The sequence below is a fragment of the Pyxicephalus adspersus genome, chromosome 7 (assembly GCF_032062135.1).
Source record: "Pyxicephalus adspersus chromosome 7, UCB_Pads_2.0, whole genome shotgun sequence".
NCBI lineage: Eukaryota > Metazoa > Chordata > Amphibia > Anura > Pyxicephalidae > Pyxicephalus > Pyxicephalus adspersus.
In genome coordinates this window covers 12,932,218-12,946,987 of record NC_092864.1, presented here as the reverse complement: position 1 = coordinate 12,946,987, position 14,770 = coordinate 12,932,218, and the positions used below count along the sequence as shown (strand labels likewise).

Sequence of the window (14,770 nt, the reverse complement as noted above, 5' to 3'; positions counted from 1 at the left end):
ACCACCAATACAAGGAAGACACTTCTTCTTCCCCGACCACCAATACAAGGAAGACACTTCTTCTTCCCCGACCACCAATACAAGGAAGACACTTCTTCCCCGACCACCAATACAAGGAAGACACTTCTTTCCCGACCGCCCCAATGTACGAGGGGCACTTTGCTACTGATCATCAATGTAAGGCAGGCGTTCTACAATCACCACCAATGTAAAGGGCACTTTACTACCCACTTAAGGGGGGCACTTCACTAATAAGGAAAAACTTTTGACTGGTTTTGTGGACTGGAATCTCTTTGGACAATGTGTGGATTTCTGGCAGCCTTGTGAACATACAAGCTGGTATTAGGCAAAGACATGGCATGTCACCCCCCTATCTTAGCATGTCACCCCCCAGTGTTTCCTGATGGAAGTGATAGAGCTGCACCTACAATACATGATGCAACTTTCAGGTTGGTGTGAGTTGTGTAAGTGTGCAGCAGCTGTGTGTAGAAGGAAGCCCTGCACACCCCAGCACACATCTGACACCCATACACAGACCCCATGGATCAGGCTGGGGCCACATGCCCTGTAGGGCCACACATACCGACTCTGCAGCCAGCCGCAGCTCCCAGGAAGGACAGTGCGCACCACAGCCTCCTACTGCACCCAAACAGCATCATCCTGAGGGGGCCGGCTGCACGCTGCAGCGGAGGAGGGCTCTGCACTGACAGCCCTCAATACCTGCTGACAGCCAACCAATCAGCGTTCACCGCGAAAGTCAGCCAGACACGGAACGCTGCCAACCAAAGCTACGCAAGGAACGCCCTTGACGAACCAAGAACACTGACCAATCCCCGGGCAGCTCCCTTACACGACGGCCAATCAGTTCCAACATTTTATGAAACCTTCGCAGCCATATTTGACAAGGGAAAATTCCCATCTATGAAGTGACCGTAAAATTTCGACACGTTTTGGTCAATATATTATTTTACAATAAAAAATCCTACCTTACAGTAAATCTGTTATTAAAAACTCAAATTACATTGGAAAAAAAATTGACCTCATTAAAGATGGAGGCATCTTAAAACAAGGGTTAGTACGTGACGTAAAAGAGGTTGGGCTGGTATAGCCAATCAGCGAGCCAGGTGGGTTCTCCATGCTCCAATCAAAACGTTCCCACCATGATCTGTCAAACTGACATTTTCGTCTCACTATATAATTCTGAACTAGGAGTTCGAAGCCTGTGACGGCCATTACATAGGCCGGTAGATAACCCTGCAGGCGGAGGAGAGTCCCCTGGCTGACTCCCTAGACGGTATTCTCGGCTGCAGTCTCCTGAGGGGTGGGGGTAGGGAGAATAGGTGACGTCACGTGATAGGTGATGACCGTGGGTGACGTCACGTGACAGGTGGTGACCGTGGGCGACGTCACGTGACAGGTGGTGACCGTGGGTGACGTGGTGACAGGTGATGCTCCAGGCCTATTGCTGTTCAGGGGCATTTTGGCTTCATACTGGGCTTGGTGGCTTTAAAAACACCCTTGGTTCATAACTATAGCTGAAAAACTCATTTACATTTACCAACATCTAAGTTGTGTTTTTGTTTCTGGCTGTGACCTCCATTTGGGTAATTTTTCCTTACTTCCTGTCCCTATGACACCAAAATAAGAGACAGGAAGTTGATATCCCTTGGATAGGAAGCTTAAATAGTGATTAAACCAATGTGAGAGATTCTAACCTTTCTTTTTATTGTGTATTATGGCAGCATTCACTGATATGGTGGAGAAGATAGATCCAAGACCAGCAAGGGTTCTCGCATTGGGGAAATGATCTTCCTAGGGGGGAAAATAAAATGTTTTCTAATATCTTTGTAACCCTATAGCCAAGCCAGGGAGGATAACAAAGAAAACAACATCATTAACCAAAATTCCAAAGACCTCTTATTAGGAAATCATTGTTTCCAGTTATTTCCGTAAAGGGAGAGATTGAATAGTTCGGTTAGGGCAGGGGCCAGGGTGGAGGAATGGGCACGGAGTAGATCAGAAGGGATTGGGTCAAGTGGACATGTAGTAGACGGAGATGATGAGAGAAGAGTTAAGACTTCGTCCACAGTTGGTGTCTCGGATAGCAGCAACCATCAGGATAAATTGAGAGATTCCTCAAAATGGGGTCATAGACAGCACATAGATATTGAGGGTCTAACGCAGCCTTTTCCTAAGCTTTTTTTTACCCCAGAATTCCAGGTCCAGAATTTTTGGGTGTGAAGAAGTCATAGGCAGGTGGCAGCCCCTGTATTGTGACCCATCAGCTGGGTGGTCACTGAAAAGTGCTGGGTGGTGCGCCCCGCTAAAAGAGGCCTGGGAGATCCCTGCAGGTCTCAGGGAACACCTGGTAAAACTGATCCATTGGGTGTCGGTGGAATAAATGCCGCTTACATTACCCATCAAATTAAATATTTTATCTATATTCCAGATTCTTCAAAACAGAAGACGTTCAATGTTCAGTATAATTGTTTTCTTTTTTGCCATTAAATATTTTCAGTTGGGATCCATGAAACTCCATTAAACGTTGTGATTAAATCTGTTAAATTTATTCCAGGTGTATCAAAACAAACATTTACAGGATTTCTATAGAGAGCAGCCACAGCTCGAATTGCATGCTGCAGGGAAGCACCCTTGAGCAGTGTATAGAATCAGTGGTCTCTATGCAGAAATCCTGCACACCTACTGCTTAATCAGACCTATAGCTCTCCAGTTAAGCAGTGCTCATGCTCTTTGCTCTTGGTATGTTGGACTGCTGCAGAGAGACCACTTCTTTTCACCCAAGGGGTGTACGTCATTCTTAGAAAGCTGGCAGGTTTTTCTATGAAGAAATAAAGAGGTCCTGTCAGTAAAAGATTCTTCTTTATTTTCCAGTGATTGAGGAAGTTGATGGACCATGAAGGTGAAGGTCATCTCAGTCCTGGACGACAATTACATGTACCTCATTATAGAAGAACATACCAAAGATGCCATTGCAGTTGACGCTTCGGTTTCCAAAAAGGTCATTAAGACGAAATAAAGCTATCCCAATCTTATGTGCTTTACAGGTTTTATAATGCTTTGTACTTCTGTATACAACCGGACTTATGGTGAGTTGGGCAGCACAGTGGCTCAGTGGTTAGCATTCCGGCCTTTGCAGCGCTAGGTCCCAGGTTCGAATATCAGCCAGAACACTATCTGCATGGAGTTTGCAGGTTCTCCCTGTGTTGTGTGGGTTTCCTCCGGGTACTCCAGTTTAAAGTGGACAGCTAGTGAAGACTATAGACTTGTTACAGCGCTACGTAATATGTCAGTGCTATGTAAAAACTAGTTAATAATAAAAAGTGAGAAAAACCATGAAGTTATCCTAAAACAGAAGGCATCTGTAGTTCCATTCCATCAAAGATGCCAATACTAATGGGGCTTATTCCTTCTTCTAGGACAGTGGCTGGAGCCATGCCAATCATTTCTTTTAGGCTTGGGAACTTTACATCTTGATTTGTTGGTTTTAGAACAGATACAGGTGAATAGTCTAAGAACAAGTAATCCCCAACCTTGGATTATGGTGAATAATCTTAAATATTTGTCCTTTTTTTTTCATGTGACCTTGCTAGTTAGTAGAGATTTTGGATAAAATACCTCTGGTAAAGGGCAAACTATGACTTTACAATTTTCCTGTTTTAGCTGCTGGACATTGTGCGTAAAGAAGATGCCAACCTGAAAGCCATACTGACCACACACCACCACCTGTGAGTATAAACCTGAGCTCTCTGAATTAATACATAATCTAGCTTCTTCTTTCTTCATTTGAAAACAGTCTATTGGGGTCAGCCCACCCCAAACTGATGTTACCTAGGTGTGGACCCTGGTGAGAACACATGGGATTTGTATATTCCCTGTGTTTGCATGGGCTTCATCTAGGCACTTGTTTCCTCTCACATCCCAAAAACATACTGCTAGGTAATTAGCTTCCCCCCTTAATTGACCTTAGACTGTGGAAATGACATATGACTATGGTAGGGACATTAGATTGTGAATACTGGATAATAACTATTATTATTATTATTATTATTATTATTATTAATATTATTAATAATAAACAGGATTTATATAGCGCCAACATATTACGCAGCGCTGTAACATTAAATAGGGATTGCAAATGACAGACTAATACAGACAGTGATACAGGAGGAGAGGACCCTGCCCCGAAGAGCTTACAATCTAGGAGGTGGGGGAATTTCACACACAATAGGAGGGGAGATATGTAGTGGTGGGAAATAGTGATGGTTTCAAAAGACAGAAGAAGACGGGTAGGCAAGTTTGAATAAATGGGGTCTGAGTGCTCTTTTAAAAAAGCAGAAAGTAGGAGCAAGCTGAATAGGACAAGGAAGACCATTCCAGAGAGTCGGGGCAGCTCTAGAGAAGTCTTGCATCCACGCGTGTGATGAGGTTATGAGTGAGGATGTCATTAGTAGGTCATTGGAGGAGTAAAGGGAGCGGCTGGGGAGTATTTTTCTACCAGGTCAGAAAGGTAAGTGGGACAATAACTGTGGAGGGATTTGAAGGCAAAGCACAGGAGCTTGAATTTGATTCTAATGCAAGAATACAGCTGCCAATGGTGCGTGCAAAGGAACACCATTAGGCAAAGCCAGCAACATGATTATTATTATCACACAATATTTATATAGCGCCATCATATTACGCAGCGCTGTACAAAGTCCATAGTCATGACACTAACTAATGTTTTTGGGATGTGGGAGGAAACCGCCAGAGTACCCGGAGGAAACCTATGCAGACACGGGGGGAACCTCTAAACTCCATGCAGATAGTGTCCTAGAGGAGATTCGAACCTAGCGCTGCAAAGGCAAGAGGGCTTCCTCTGAGCCACCGTGCTGTCCATGTCGCCCCCAATGAACTTTTCTGTACAGGTGGCATTTTGGTCCCCCAATGTAAGAGAGGCATTCTTCCCACCAATGCTAGGGATGCTTCTTTTATTGACCACCAATGAATTTTTAAACAAGTGTTCCCCTATATCTGAAGTTTCTTTAAACTGTTCCTCTGGGTTCCTCCTATTTTGAAAGTGTTAGAAAAGTTGTTTTACCATTTTATATGTCAGTTGGGAGATGGAGAGTACCTACTCCATGGGCCCCAGAGTTGTTTCACCCTCTCTAGTTATGCCCAATACTACCAGAAACTTGTAGGAATGAACCTCTGTCTAACTGAACTGCCATATTTCTTATTTCCAGTGACCATTCCCGGGGGAATGCAGACCTCGTGCAGCGATTCCCTGACTTGCCTGTGTATGGTGCTGATGACCGGATAGGAGGTCTTACTCACAAAGTTGTTCACAACCAGGTGCTAAAGGTAACACTTTTAGAATTATATGTTGCTTTGTAATATTGTAGAGTCCTGCAATACAGTACTCACTTTAAACGTGACAATTCGTAGCAAACCTACTTAATGGTTCATGAGGTCCAAAAGGTTGGCAACCACTGGTGTAAAGTTCAGTGGCTCTGACTCTGGGTTCTGGGTGGGAATAGGTTCTACTGCAGTATAAAAGTGGAGGTGACTATTGGTCTTATACCCACACCACACAAAGTGGTCTCTGTTTGTCCTCTAGGATAAAACATTTCTACTTTGTATTCTCTTTTAAGAAAGAAGTTATAGTGGGTGCCATAGCACCCGAGCATCAATCCACACCACTAGAAATACTCTATACTCAAGGGCTCCTCCAGAGTTTGCTGGGGGTTTCTTGAGCTAGATTAGGTTGAGCCTTTTGCTTGCTCAAATAAAATAATAGCTTTTAACAAATCCCGAATAATCCATTTGATCACAATCAATCATGAATGACTAGTTTTTTATAGATTTTTACTTGGTTCAATGTTTTTATTGAAAAATGGTCACCTAATTTATTTACAGCATTGCATAATGTATAGCTTGCATAAAGCCGTCTACACGTGTCATGACATTTCCTACCAGCATCCTTCACATGATTGCAGATATTTGTCTTTACAGTTTGGAGGTATAAATGTCAGATGCCTCTTCACCCCATGCCACACTACCGGCCATATGTGCTTCTATATGTGGGAAGATGGCTGCTGTGATGCTCCTGCACTATTCTCAGGTAACCTTCATTTCTTAAATATGTTTCATGCTTCATAACCTTCATTTTCAAATTCTGCTATTGGCCACTCACCAATCTCTCCAACTATAGCCCCGTACATCTCTTAGGACGAATACAGAGGCTGCCACTGCTGACTTCTTCAGAAATGCTGAATTTCTAGTCGCAGATTAGTAGCAAGCATACAGTCAGAGAAAAGTCCAACTTGAATTGCATACTTCACATTGAACAGTTTAAAGTATTAAAGGCTTGATCCATCTAAAATATAGTCAATTTGCAATTTTTGATGAGTTTAGCAATGGCAGCTTACATAATTTCCTAAATCGCCAGGAGATGTGACTGGTACTGGCGCTTGATGATTGGCCCAAAGTTACATGGTCCTTTGTTCCTAAGTGGAACTACTACATTTTTACACATAGGCTCTGATTTATTAAAGCTTTCCAAGACTGCAGAAGATAGACTATCATTGGAGAATCTGGATGATCCAACAAACCTGGAATGGATTTATTTAAATAAATTGTTTGCTACTAATTGGAAAATCTTTTCCATTCTGGATCAGATCCATTTTTGTTTTTTTGAATCACCCAGGTTCTCCCATGATAGTCGCTCCTCTTCAGTCTTCATTAACTTTAATCTTAGACAGGAGTGGTCTCACATCTTTAGGGAGCTTCCTAGCTGGTTCTAAACACCTTGTTGTCTCTGGGCCATGGTGATGGAGCATTTAATTTCCAGCTGCCCACTAGGTGGGAAGGAATTTCACATAATTATTATATATATATTGTCTTCCCTGATGTTTTTCCCAGGTGACGCCCTGTTTGTCGGAGGCTGCGGGCAGTTCTTTGAAGGGACGGCCGAGCAAATGTACAAAAATTTGCTGGAAACGCTCAGCTCTTTGCCTCCTGACACGGTACGCTAACATTTCCTTCTAATACTTGTTCATTAGAACTCTTAACCTGCACAATTTGGAGCATTCAGAGCTTATAATAGTCTGTTTTATATAGGAGAAATATCAATTTTTTAAACATGATCTCACCATATTTAAAAAAAAGTGGGAAAGGTTTTTGTTCCCTGGATTTTTGGCTTTTATAAGTAGAGAATAGAGGTCAGTGTTCTCCCCGGCCCTTTTAGCAGGGCACCCCACCCGGAACTTTTCAGTAACCACCGGTTTTTGGGTGGTTACTAAAGCGTTGGGTCATAATACAGGAGCCACCACCCACCTACAGCTTCTTCCCACCCAGCTTAAAGAAACTTTCTAGGTTGAACACTGTAGGTACTGTAATACTGCAATACATCAATCAAACGTCCCATTCATTTAAATTGAGTGAATGTTTGCCACTTGTTTAAGGCACAGTGAGGTTCTCGGCCCATTGACTTTCCAGCATGGGGCCCATATAAAGTCAGAATGATTGTCACTTTATAAATATAGTAATCATTACAGTGCCAATCCATAACAGGATTCTAGTGCCTTCTAAATAATCTACTATGTCGGATTCTGATGAGATTACCAGGTGGTGGTGCCCTTTTCGCTGAGAATTGGCATTTGGGAGGGTTCACATGTGCTAACATACCTGTAATGGAATGGGGCTTATGGGTGAGTAAACCTTGCTGGGTTTGGGCTCTCAGGAAACATTCTCATTTTGCGTATGTTTTCAGTTTTTATAAATTTATTTTTTTATTGTATTAAATTTATTACCTTTGCATTGTTTTTGGCTTCATGATTTTAAATGACATAAAATAAAAGCTTGTAATAGTTGAAATGTTACTGGAAATCTTTGTTGGTCATGTATAGCTGTTTTTCTTCTGCAGAAAGTGTTCTGTGGCCATGAATACACTGTGAGGAACCTGAAGTTTGCACTAAAAGTTGAACCAGACAATGAGCATGTGAAGGAGAAGCTGGCCTGGGCCAAGGTGGGTATTACTTTTCTCATGTGACCGATGGGCAAATATGGACCCTTTGATGTATAGAGTGACCATGTTATCACCAAGTATTTCTCTAAGATGTTGCTGTGTTCAGATATGTGACAACAAGTTCATGGGTTTAATACAGAGAAAGTGAAATCTACAGGTTTGTATGAGGCGGGCCAAAAGAAACCAAAAGCCATCTGTTAAAAGAACCTTCTTTTAACAGAATGCACAATGGGGTCTAGGAACATAAAGGATTATTTCCTTGGCTTAATGTTCATTTCATTACAAGAAACATGCATACAGAAAGAGGGGGCAGGTTGATAGATCAGCTCATTGATCTACTACTTCCCTTCACTGTCCTATTGCTGGCTGAAGGAGAACAGAAGACCTGTAGGTGTATTGCAGCTAATAAAAATTAGGTTAAGTCTTTGGCCCTTTCAGGTATGGCTGTGCTGTGATGTAGAATAAATATTAAAAATTGACTGAGAGAAAAACAAATCATTTTTAGGTATTTTTCCTTCTAATAATCTTTATTCTGTGCTATTTGCATGGTATATAAGTATCATAATTGTATACAAAAGCATAATTTTGCATATGTATGTACACTTTTAAAAGTAGTTATTTAACATCTGCCTTTTTGCTGAGTTGCCACACAACAGCTGCATAAATTAGGCATGTAGTAAATGTTTTAACAAGCTGGTGTGTGAGATACTTGGATGGGTTTGCAGGAAGGAGAACTAAGGGAGGGCAGCATTGGTGTTATGTTCTGAGTAGCCCAATGAGAAGGCTATTGATTGTGTTCTTGCATAGAGTTTGGGTCAAGTGAGTCATTTGAGATCTGGGAATTCCAGTCGAGGTTTAAAGTAGGAAAGGGGTAGACCTAGTTTCAGAGTTGTACTTCCTTTCTAAAATAAAACTCCAACCACAAAAAATTTATTTAAACATCCTGTTAAATAACCATCGAGGGTAATCCACTTTTAAATGCACAATATACCTTTTGCAAAAATGACCAGATTGACTGTAGATTGTGCAAGGGGCCTAAGAGACCCAGCATACCAATACTACCTGCAAAAACTAAAGAAAAGGGCAGATATAAGACCAGTCAATCTACACAAGACAAGAGATCAGCAGTGACCAGTCTTCATTATGTAAGCAAAACTTCTGGATTGCTGGAAGAAACATAAAGCATAGCACAGCCTGGCACAGAGAAAGCGCCTGAGATCATGCACAGAAGGAGCAGCCAGAGAAACTCTGTATGACCAATGTCAAATTAAGGTATGACTAACTATTGGCATTTTCAGGATTTTCCCTTTCTGTTTTACTGACAACTGTCATTAGGATAGGAAGTGAGGAAGCATCTGTCCAAAGGGAGGCACAAAAAAACATCAGGAAGTAGAAGAGAGGGCTAAGGTGCTGGATCCTAAAGTATGTATCTCTGACAGGTCTTGAGCAGTGTACAGGAAATCATTATCCTTGGGAAGCACTTAACCTGCATCTGGAGTGATGGTCTTATTTATCACTTCGGATCTCTTCAATGTTATTCATCCAGTACAGACTTTTTTTTTCTACCAAGCAAAAAAGAAAGGGTTCTTTTAACCCCTGGAGCGTTTTGGATTCTATGACATTTTAAGAGTATATATAAATTTTGAATCTGCTTTTTGCACTTTAACACATTCCTTACTACAAAAAAACTGTCACTTCCTTTAATCCCTTGCACAATTTTTTGATATATTTACACTTTAAATCACTGATACTAAATTAAAGTTTTTTTTTTTCCAGGCTCGAGATGAAGATGACATTCCCACTGTCCCTTCAAGTCTGGAGGAAGAGTTCCTGTATAACCCATTTATGAGAGTAAGGTGAGTTGCTCTGTGAAAATGAAATAATTTAGTTGTTACTGAAACAGATTTAATAATGTTCAACATTTAGTATTAGAAAACTCCATAGAAAAAGCAGCACCTAGACATTCAGTCACCAGAAATCAGGGCAGTAGCCAAAAGTATGGCTGCCTTGTGTGTTTTAGTAGAAGGTTGGGGTGCAAACCAATGGTGCTGAAATTTTGAAAGGTTCCATAGGTGCTCCAGGACCCTGTCCCAACATTGCCAGCAGTCCAGCATTATTTCTTCCTAAAATCTTTACTTTTCCATATGTTTTCCGAACCATCACATGGGTCCTTTCTTTTTACTTCTATGGGGTTGGGCAGGAATTATTGATGCAGGAAATCATAAACTTGATGAGGTCAGTGGTGGTATCTGCATCATTGTAAGTGTGGCATCTATGACTTCCTGCACCCACAGGTCCTTAGTCTTCAATGCTCAATAACCCTGAGCAAATGGATGTTTCAGTATGGTTAGTGGCCTGTGTGACAAACTTTTGCCTTTCAATACAAATGTATAGAATGTGAAACCAGCTTGAAAAAGGTCAACTGGAGCTCAACTGCTTCTGCCAGTGAATTCTTACTGATTTCAAAAGAGTCTTAAATGAAAGCCATTCCCCATATTAATGATACCTACTCATTAATAATTTTTTTATTTTATATATATATATATATATATATATATATATATTTGTGTATTGCTTCAGATATGTTTGCAAGGTCTTGTGACACGACATCTGCCACCCGTTCGTGCATTAATTTATATAACTCACAAATGTATAACCTGACATACTTTTTAATTCCTATTAAAGGGAGGAGGCTGTACAGAAATTCACAGGGAAGACGGATCCCGTGGAAGTAATGAGGGTGTTGCGGAAAGAGAAGGATGATTTCAAAAAGCCAAAAGACCGATTGCCAATCCCAGCACTGCTTGCCTATCAGTTGGGTCTTCTCAACCAATCACTGCCTGAGCAAAAGTAACTAGAACAGGTTAAAGGTGGAAATGAAAGTCTGCATCTTAACAAAGCTGAACCTCTACATAGCCATACAGTCTATACTCTAGAAAATTGGTGCGAAAATGCTACATACATATCATTAGCCTAAATAACAACACTAGGCCACATGACTGTTTACTGCTAATGCTATCCTGGAAAAATTGTAACGCTAATCTCGCCAGATCCAGACCATTTACCTTTAATCCAGGGGAAACCATAGACATGAAATGATGATAATTGGCTAGTGTGGCTGTCTTTAGCTGGATAGGGTGACACCTATCTCATGTGTGGCGAATTGTGCAATGTGTGGCAAAGTTGTTACTTCCCAGCTTAGAAAACTTTGATGCCTTCCCCTGACCCCCTTCCTCTTTGCTCTTCATTGACCATTATTTGTAAGGGCAGTTCATGCTAATAATATAATATTCTGACAATGGCTTGTCCAAAGGATCGAACACAAGATCAAAACACATTCACGTTTGACGTCATCTTTAGTAAAATGGGCAGCTTTACTTTTAAGCTGTCCGGCAAAGACAGAATTGGTAATGGAGGGTAATAGGATTCCATAAAGAAATGTTCTTCAAGTTGGACTTCAGGCAACCATACAAAATCATCAATTTACATAAACATTAAAGGTAATCATTGCATTTATTCCTAAATTTAGTTAGTACAAGTTACCTAATTGTCTTATCAGCTTTCCTTACACCTGTACAGCAGCAGAGCAGGACAGCACTAGGATTCAATTAGATTCTACTGTATGCAAATTCAGAACATCTTGACAAGCCTCAACGGGGTGCTGCTGTTCTAATCCTGTGCAGTCAGTAAGCTGGTGCTGTGTTGTTGACTTTGTTGTAGTGAAAGTCAACAACCTTGCTGTGCTTTCTATAGGAATCACATGAGTGGTTGCATTTACATATTGATAGATTGAGGGTAATATATAATACATATCTCCTTATCTAACAAATACATTTACTTTTTTTTTGTAGTAGCGGTGCTATTTCAATGCAGTGGCGGGCCAGCTGCAATTCTTTTTTGGGATTCCCTTGGGGGCCAAAAAAAGGACGTTGTGAGCCAGATTTGGCCCGTGGGCCAAAGTTGGACAACCCTGACTTAGACGGTGTACCTGGATTAGTCATCAGAGATTGAGAAAAACAAAATCATACTGGAGGTTAGCAGGGGCTTTCAAGCTAAACCTATTGTATTGCTCTCTTGCAATCTAACAACCCTCTGTAGTGGATGACAAGTGCTTCACTTTATGGGCCCATTTTATCTGCAGCATAGGGATTGTCACACTGTGTTACCATTCATTATGAATGGCATCCCAACGGACTAAGGTTACATACCCATATTGTAGCACATTACAACACGTGCCAACATACCATAGTCTTGTGTTGGGATGCATTGGCAATGCATTCATTGTAATGAACGTGACCCACATGCATTGACACACGCTAAGGAAACAAATGGGCCCTGAAAGTCTTTTCACAGGTAAATCATTTCTTGTATTTGCATTTAGCGGTATATGTGCTATCAAACAAATCCTTGAAGCCAAATGCATATGACTCATGTTTAGGAAGATCTAATTGAAGATCCCTCAGTATTGTTGAGTGGAAATCAGAGGCGTACAAAAGAAGGAGAGCCTAGACTAGTCAGCAGAGATTTAGTACTGCTTACAAGTAGTCCAGGAGATGACGGATCCTTAAAGTTCAATAGGGAATTCCTAAGGGGATCTTCATTGGAATTGATGCATGATTTTCTCGAAAAAGGGGAACGATCTTTAACTGTAACATATACCTAAATAAAAAAACACCCAAAAAGCTGACCTTGGACCCGGAGGAGAGTAATTGCATGAAAGGGAAGCAGATCTGCTATTCTTTGCCGAAACAAGGATCTGCTTTATTAGGTGTACCGATATTTTCGAAAGTTTGTCAGCCGTGTTTTTGTTCTTAGGCTTGCTGGTGACCTGCATTTGTGGACTTTAGTATGGATCGGTAATAATTTTGCACTTTTTTTTGGAAGGGGGGGTGGGTGATTTGGTAACGATTGACTAATAGATTTTAAAGCTGGCTATACATTGATTGGTTGTTACATTTTAAAGAGCTGTACATTAAAATGGCATTTCATTAAATTGGCCGTTTTCCATTTCCTTTATCCATGAATTAGTTTGACCAAAAGCTATCAATATCGATTGCAAAACTGAAAGAACCTTGATCAGTTGGGTCTGAAAATTTCCATTGATCAGCATCCATTTAGTGGATGGGCTTTTGGGTTGATTGATCCAACATACTTATCTTCATTACCAGAAAGTGATCAAGTGAAAATATAGTGATTGATTTGTCAGATTGCAAACAACTGATACTTAACTGACTGTACTGTTATCTATTGCCAGTGTGTGGTATTTTAGGCAACTGATGCACAACATTTGAATTTATTAAGTCTGTGGAATAAAATAATCAATTAAAATATGTTTATGTATGACCAGCTTAGACATCTGCTGGAGATTTACATGTCCTAGCAATTTCAGTGACACTTGGTAGGCTGCCTCTATTCCCCATTCTGGTGACCACAGTGAGGTGTCCCCAATGGGTACAGATAAGGGTAATAAAAATTTGATCTCCAATGTAGTCCAGTGTTCAAACCAGAATTTTTTTTCAAGCTGGGTGGGAAGAAATTGTAGGTGGGTGGTGCCCCCTGTAAACCACTTCAGTAACCACACAAAAACAGTCGGGTAAAGTCCAGGGTGGTGCGTCCTGCCAAAAGGGTCTAGGGAGAACACTGCTATGTGTCTATAAAGAGACCACACATTGTTCTCTGGTGTCCTGATCATCACTTTCAAACACCTCCGACGTATCCTATGGCATTCGTCACTGATAAAGTGTCTAATGTTATATGGGGAGCTAAAAAGTGGCAGCTGGGCTGTTTGGTGCTTGATAAATCTGGTGATCTAAATACTAAAAGTAGCAATCTGCTATGAAGATCCTATTAAAAGTTGGCAATCTTTCAGCTGATAATTGGGATATTATCAAATTCACTGGAGAGAATTTTGTTTATACAAAATGCAATAACAATTTTAATAAATGTTTGAACTCTTCTCCTTGTTCTGTCCATCATGTGACAGAGCTCTCTTCCTATCGGTGACTGTTCTATACAGCTTAATGCAGAGAACGCTCGACACAACATGGGCTGCTGTGAATAACGCTGTGGGGTGTCTTGCAGATATGGTACATGCTCTTCATTATTAATGACCCCTATTGGCATAATTATCAATCAGATAATCTGACATTCGCTAAATACTCTGTGCAGGGGGATCTTTGTGGGGCATGTTTTTTTCTAAATGACAATTCACCCCAGTGAATATTTGGTTGAAGTCATGTTCACTGCTTTATAAATATTCCTAATAATGTTTGATGTGAACATCAAGCAAAAAGTCACATTACAGGCATGCTATCCATAATAAAGTTTCCTTTGATATGTATGTGTCAGTTTAAAATGTACCTATGATATTCTGCGATGTACATACAAGGAGGTTAGTTGGAAGGGAAAGTGTTGACATTTTTTGGTTAAGAGGGTTTTGATGTACTAAAAATCCTAAACAAACAGGTAGTCCCCGGGTTACATACAAGATAGGGACTGTAGGTTTGATCTTAAGTTGAATTTGTATGTAAGTCGGAACAGGTACATTATTTTAATGCAGTTAGGACAGATGTTAGTCTCAACATATTAGGCATCGTGGTGTCAGTTACTGTATAAAATCCTCACTGAGAGTTAAACACAAAGCAAAAAAAATCTTTATGGAGCCTAGGCATTCATTAACTTCTGAAGCAAGCTGTGCTTTGATATGCAAAAAGAAACAACTGCAGTTTGTCTTGGTCATTAAAA

The 14,770-nt window shown here is 40.8% G+C and overlaps 2 protein-coding genes across 5 annotated transcripts in view; one reads left to right on the top strand and one right to left on the bottom strand.

Moving 5' to 3' along the window:
- The window catches only part of LOC140335105 (hydroxyacylglutathione hydrolase, mitochondrial), a 27,934-nt gene extending 27,173 nt beyond the window's left edge, over positions 1–761 (bottom strand). Inside the window, exon 1 of one of the 2 annotated variants that reach the window (XM_072417488.1) lies at positions 584–761. In XM_072417488.1, the coding sequence (XP_072273589.1) occupies positions 584–659 (76 nt within the window). In that variant the 5' untranslated portion in view covers positions 660–761. The remainder of the gene's footprint in view (positions 1–583) is intronic. The other variant, XM_072417492.1, reaches the window with a different exon arrangement.
- A 348-nt stretch (positions 762–1,109) lies between these two features.
- On the top strand, positions 1,110–13,019 carry LOC140335108 (hydroxyacylglutathione hydrolase-like protein). 3 transcript variants are annotated; one of them, XM_072417496.1, is made up of 9 exons: positions 1,110–1,294; positions 2,893–3,019; positions 3,682–3,746; positions 5,244–5,361; positions 6,013–6,121; positions 6,922–7,025; positions 7,925–8,026; positions 9,803–9,882; positions 10,712–13,019. In XM_072417496.1, exons 2-9 carry the CDS (start codon positions 2,915–2,917, stop codon positions 10,878–10,880), a joined length of 852 nt encoding a protein of 283 aa, XP_072273597.1. In that variant the 5' UTR covers positions 1,110–1,294; positions 2,893–2,914; the 3' UTR covers positions 10,881–13,019. The 3 variants fall into 3 exon arrangements, with proteins under 3 accessions (XP_072273597.1, XP_072273599.1, XP_072273600.1); XM_072417498.1 differs by lacking the exon at positions 1,110–1,294 and adding an exon at positions 1,303–1,445; XM_072417499.1 differs by lacking the exon at positions 1,110–1,294 and having other exon boundaries at positions 2,981–3,107.
- The last annotated feature ends 1,751 nt before the right edge of the window (positions 13,020–14,770 follow it).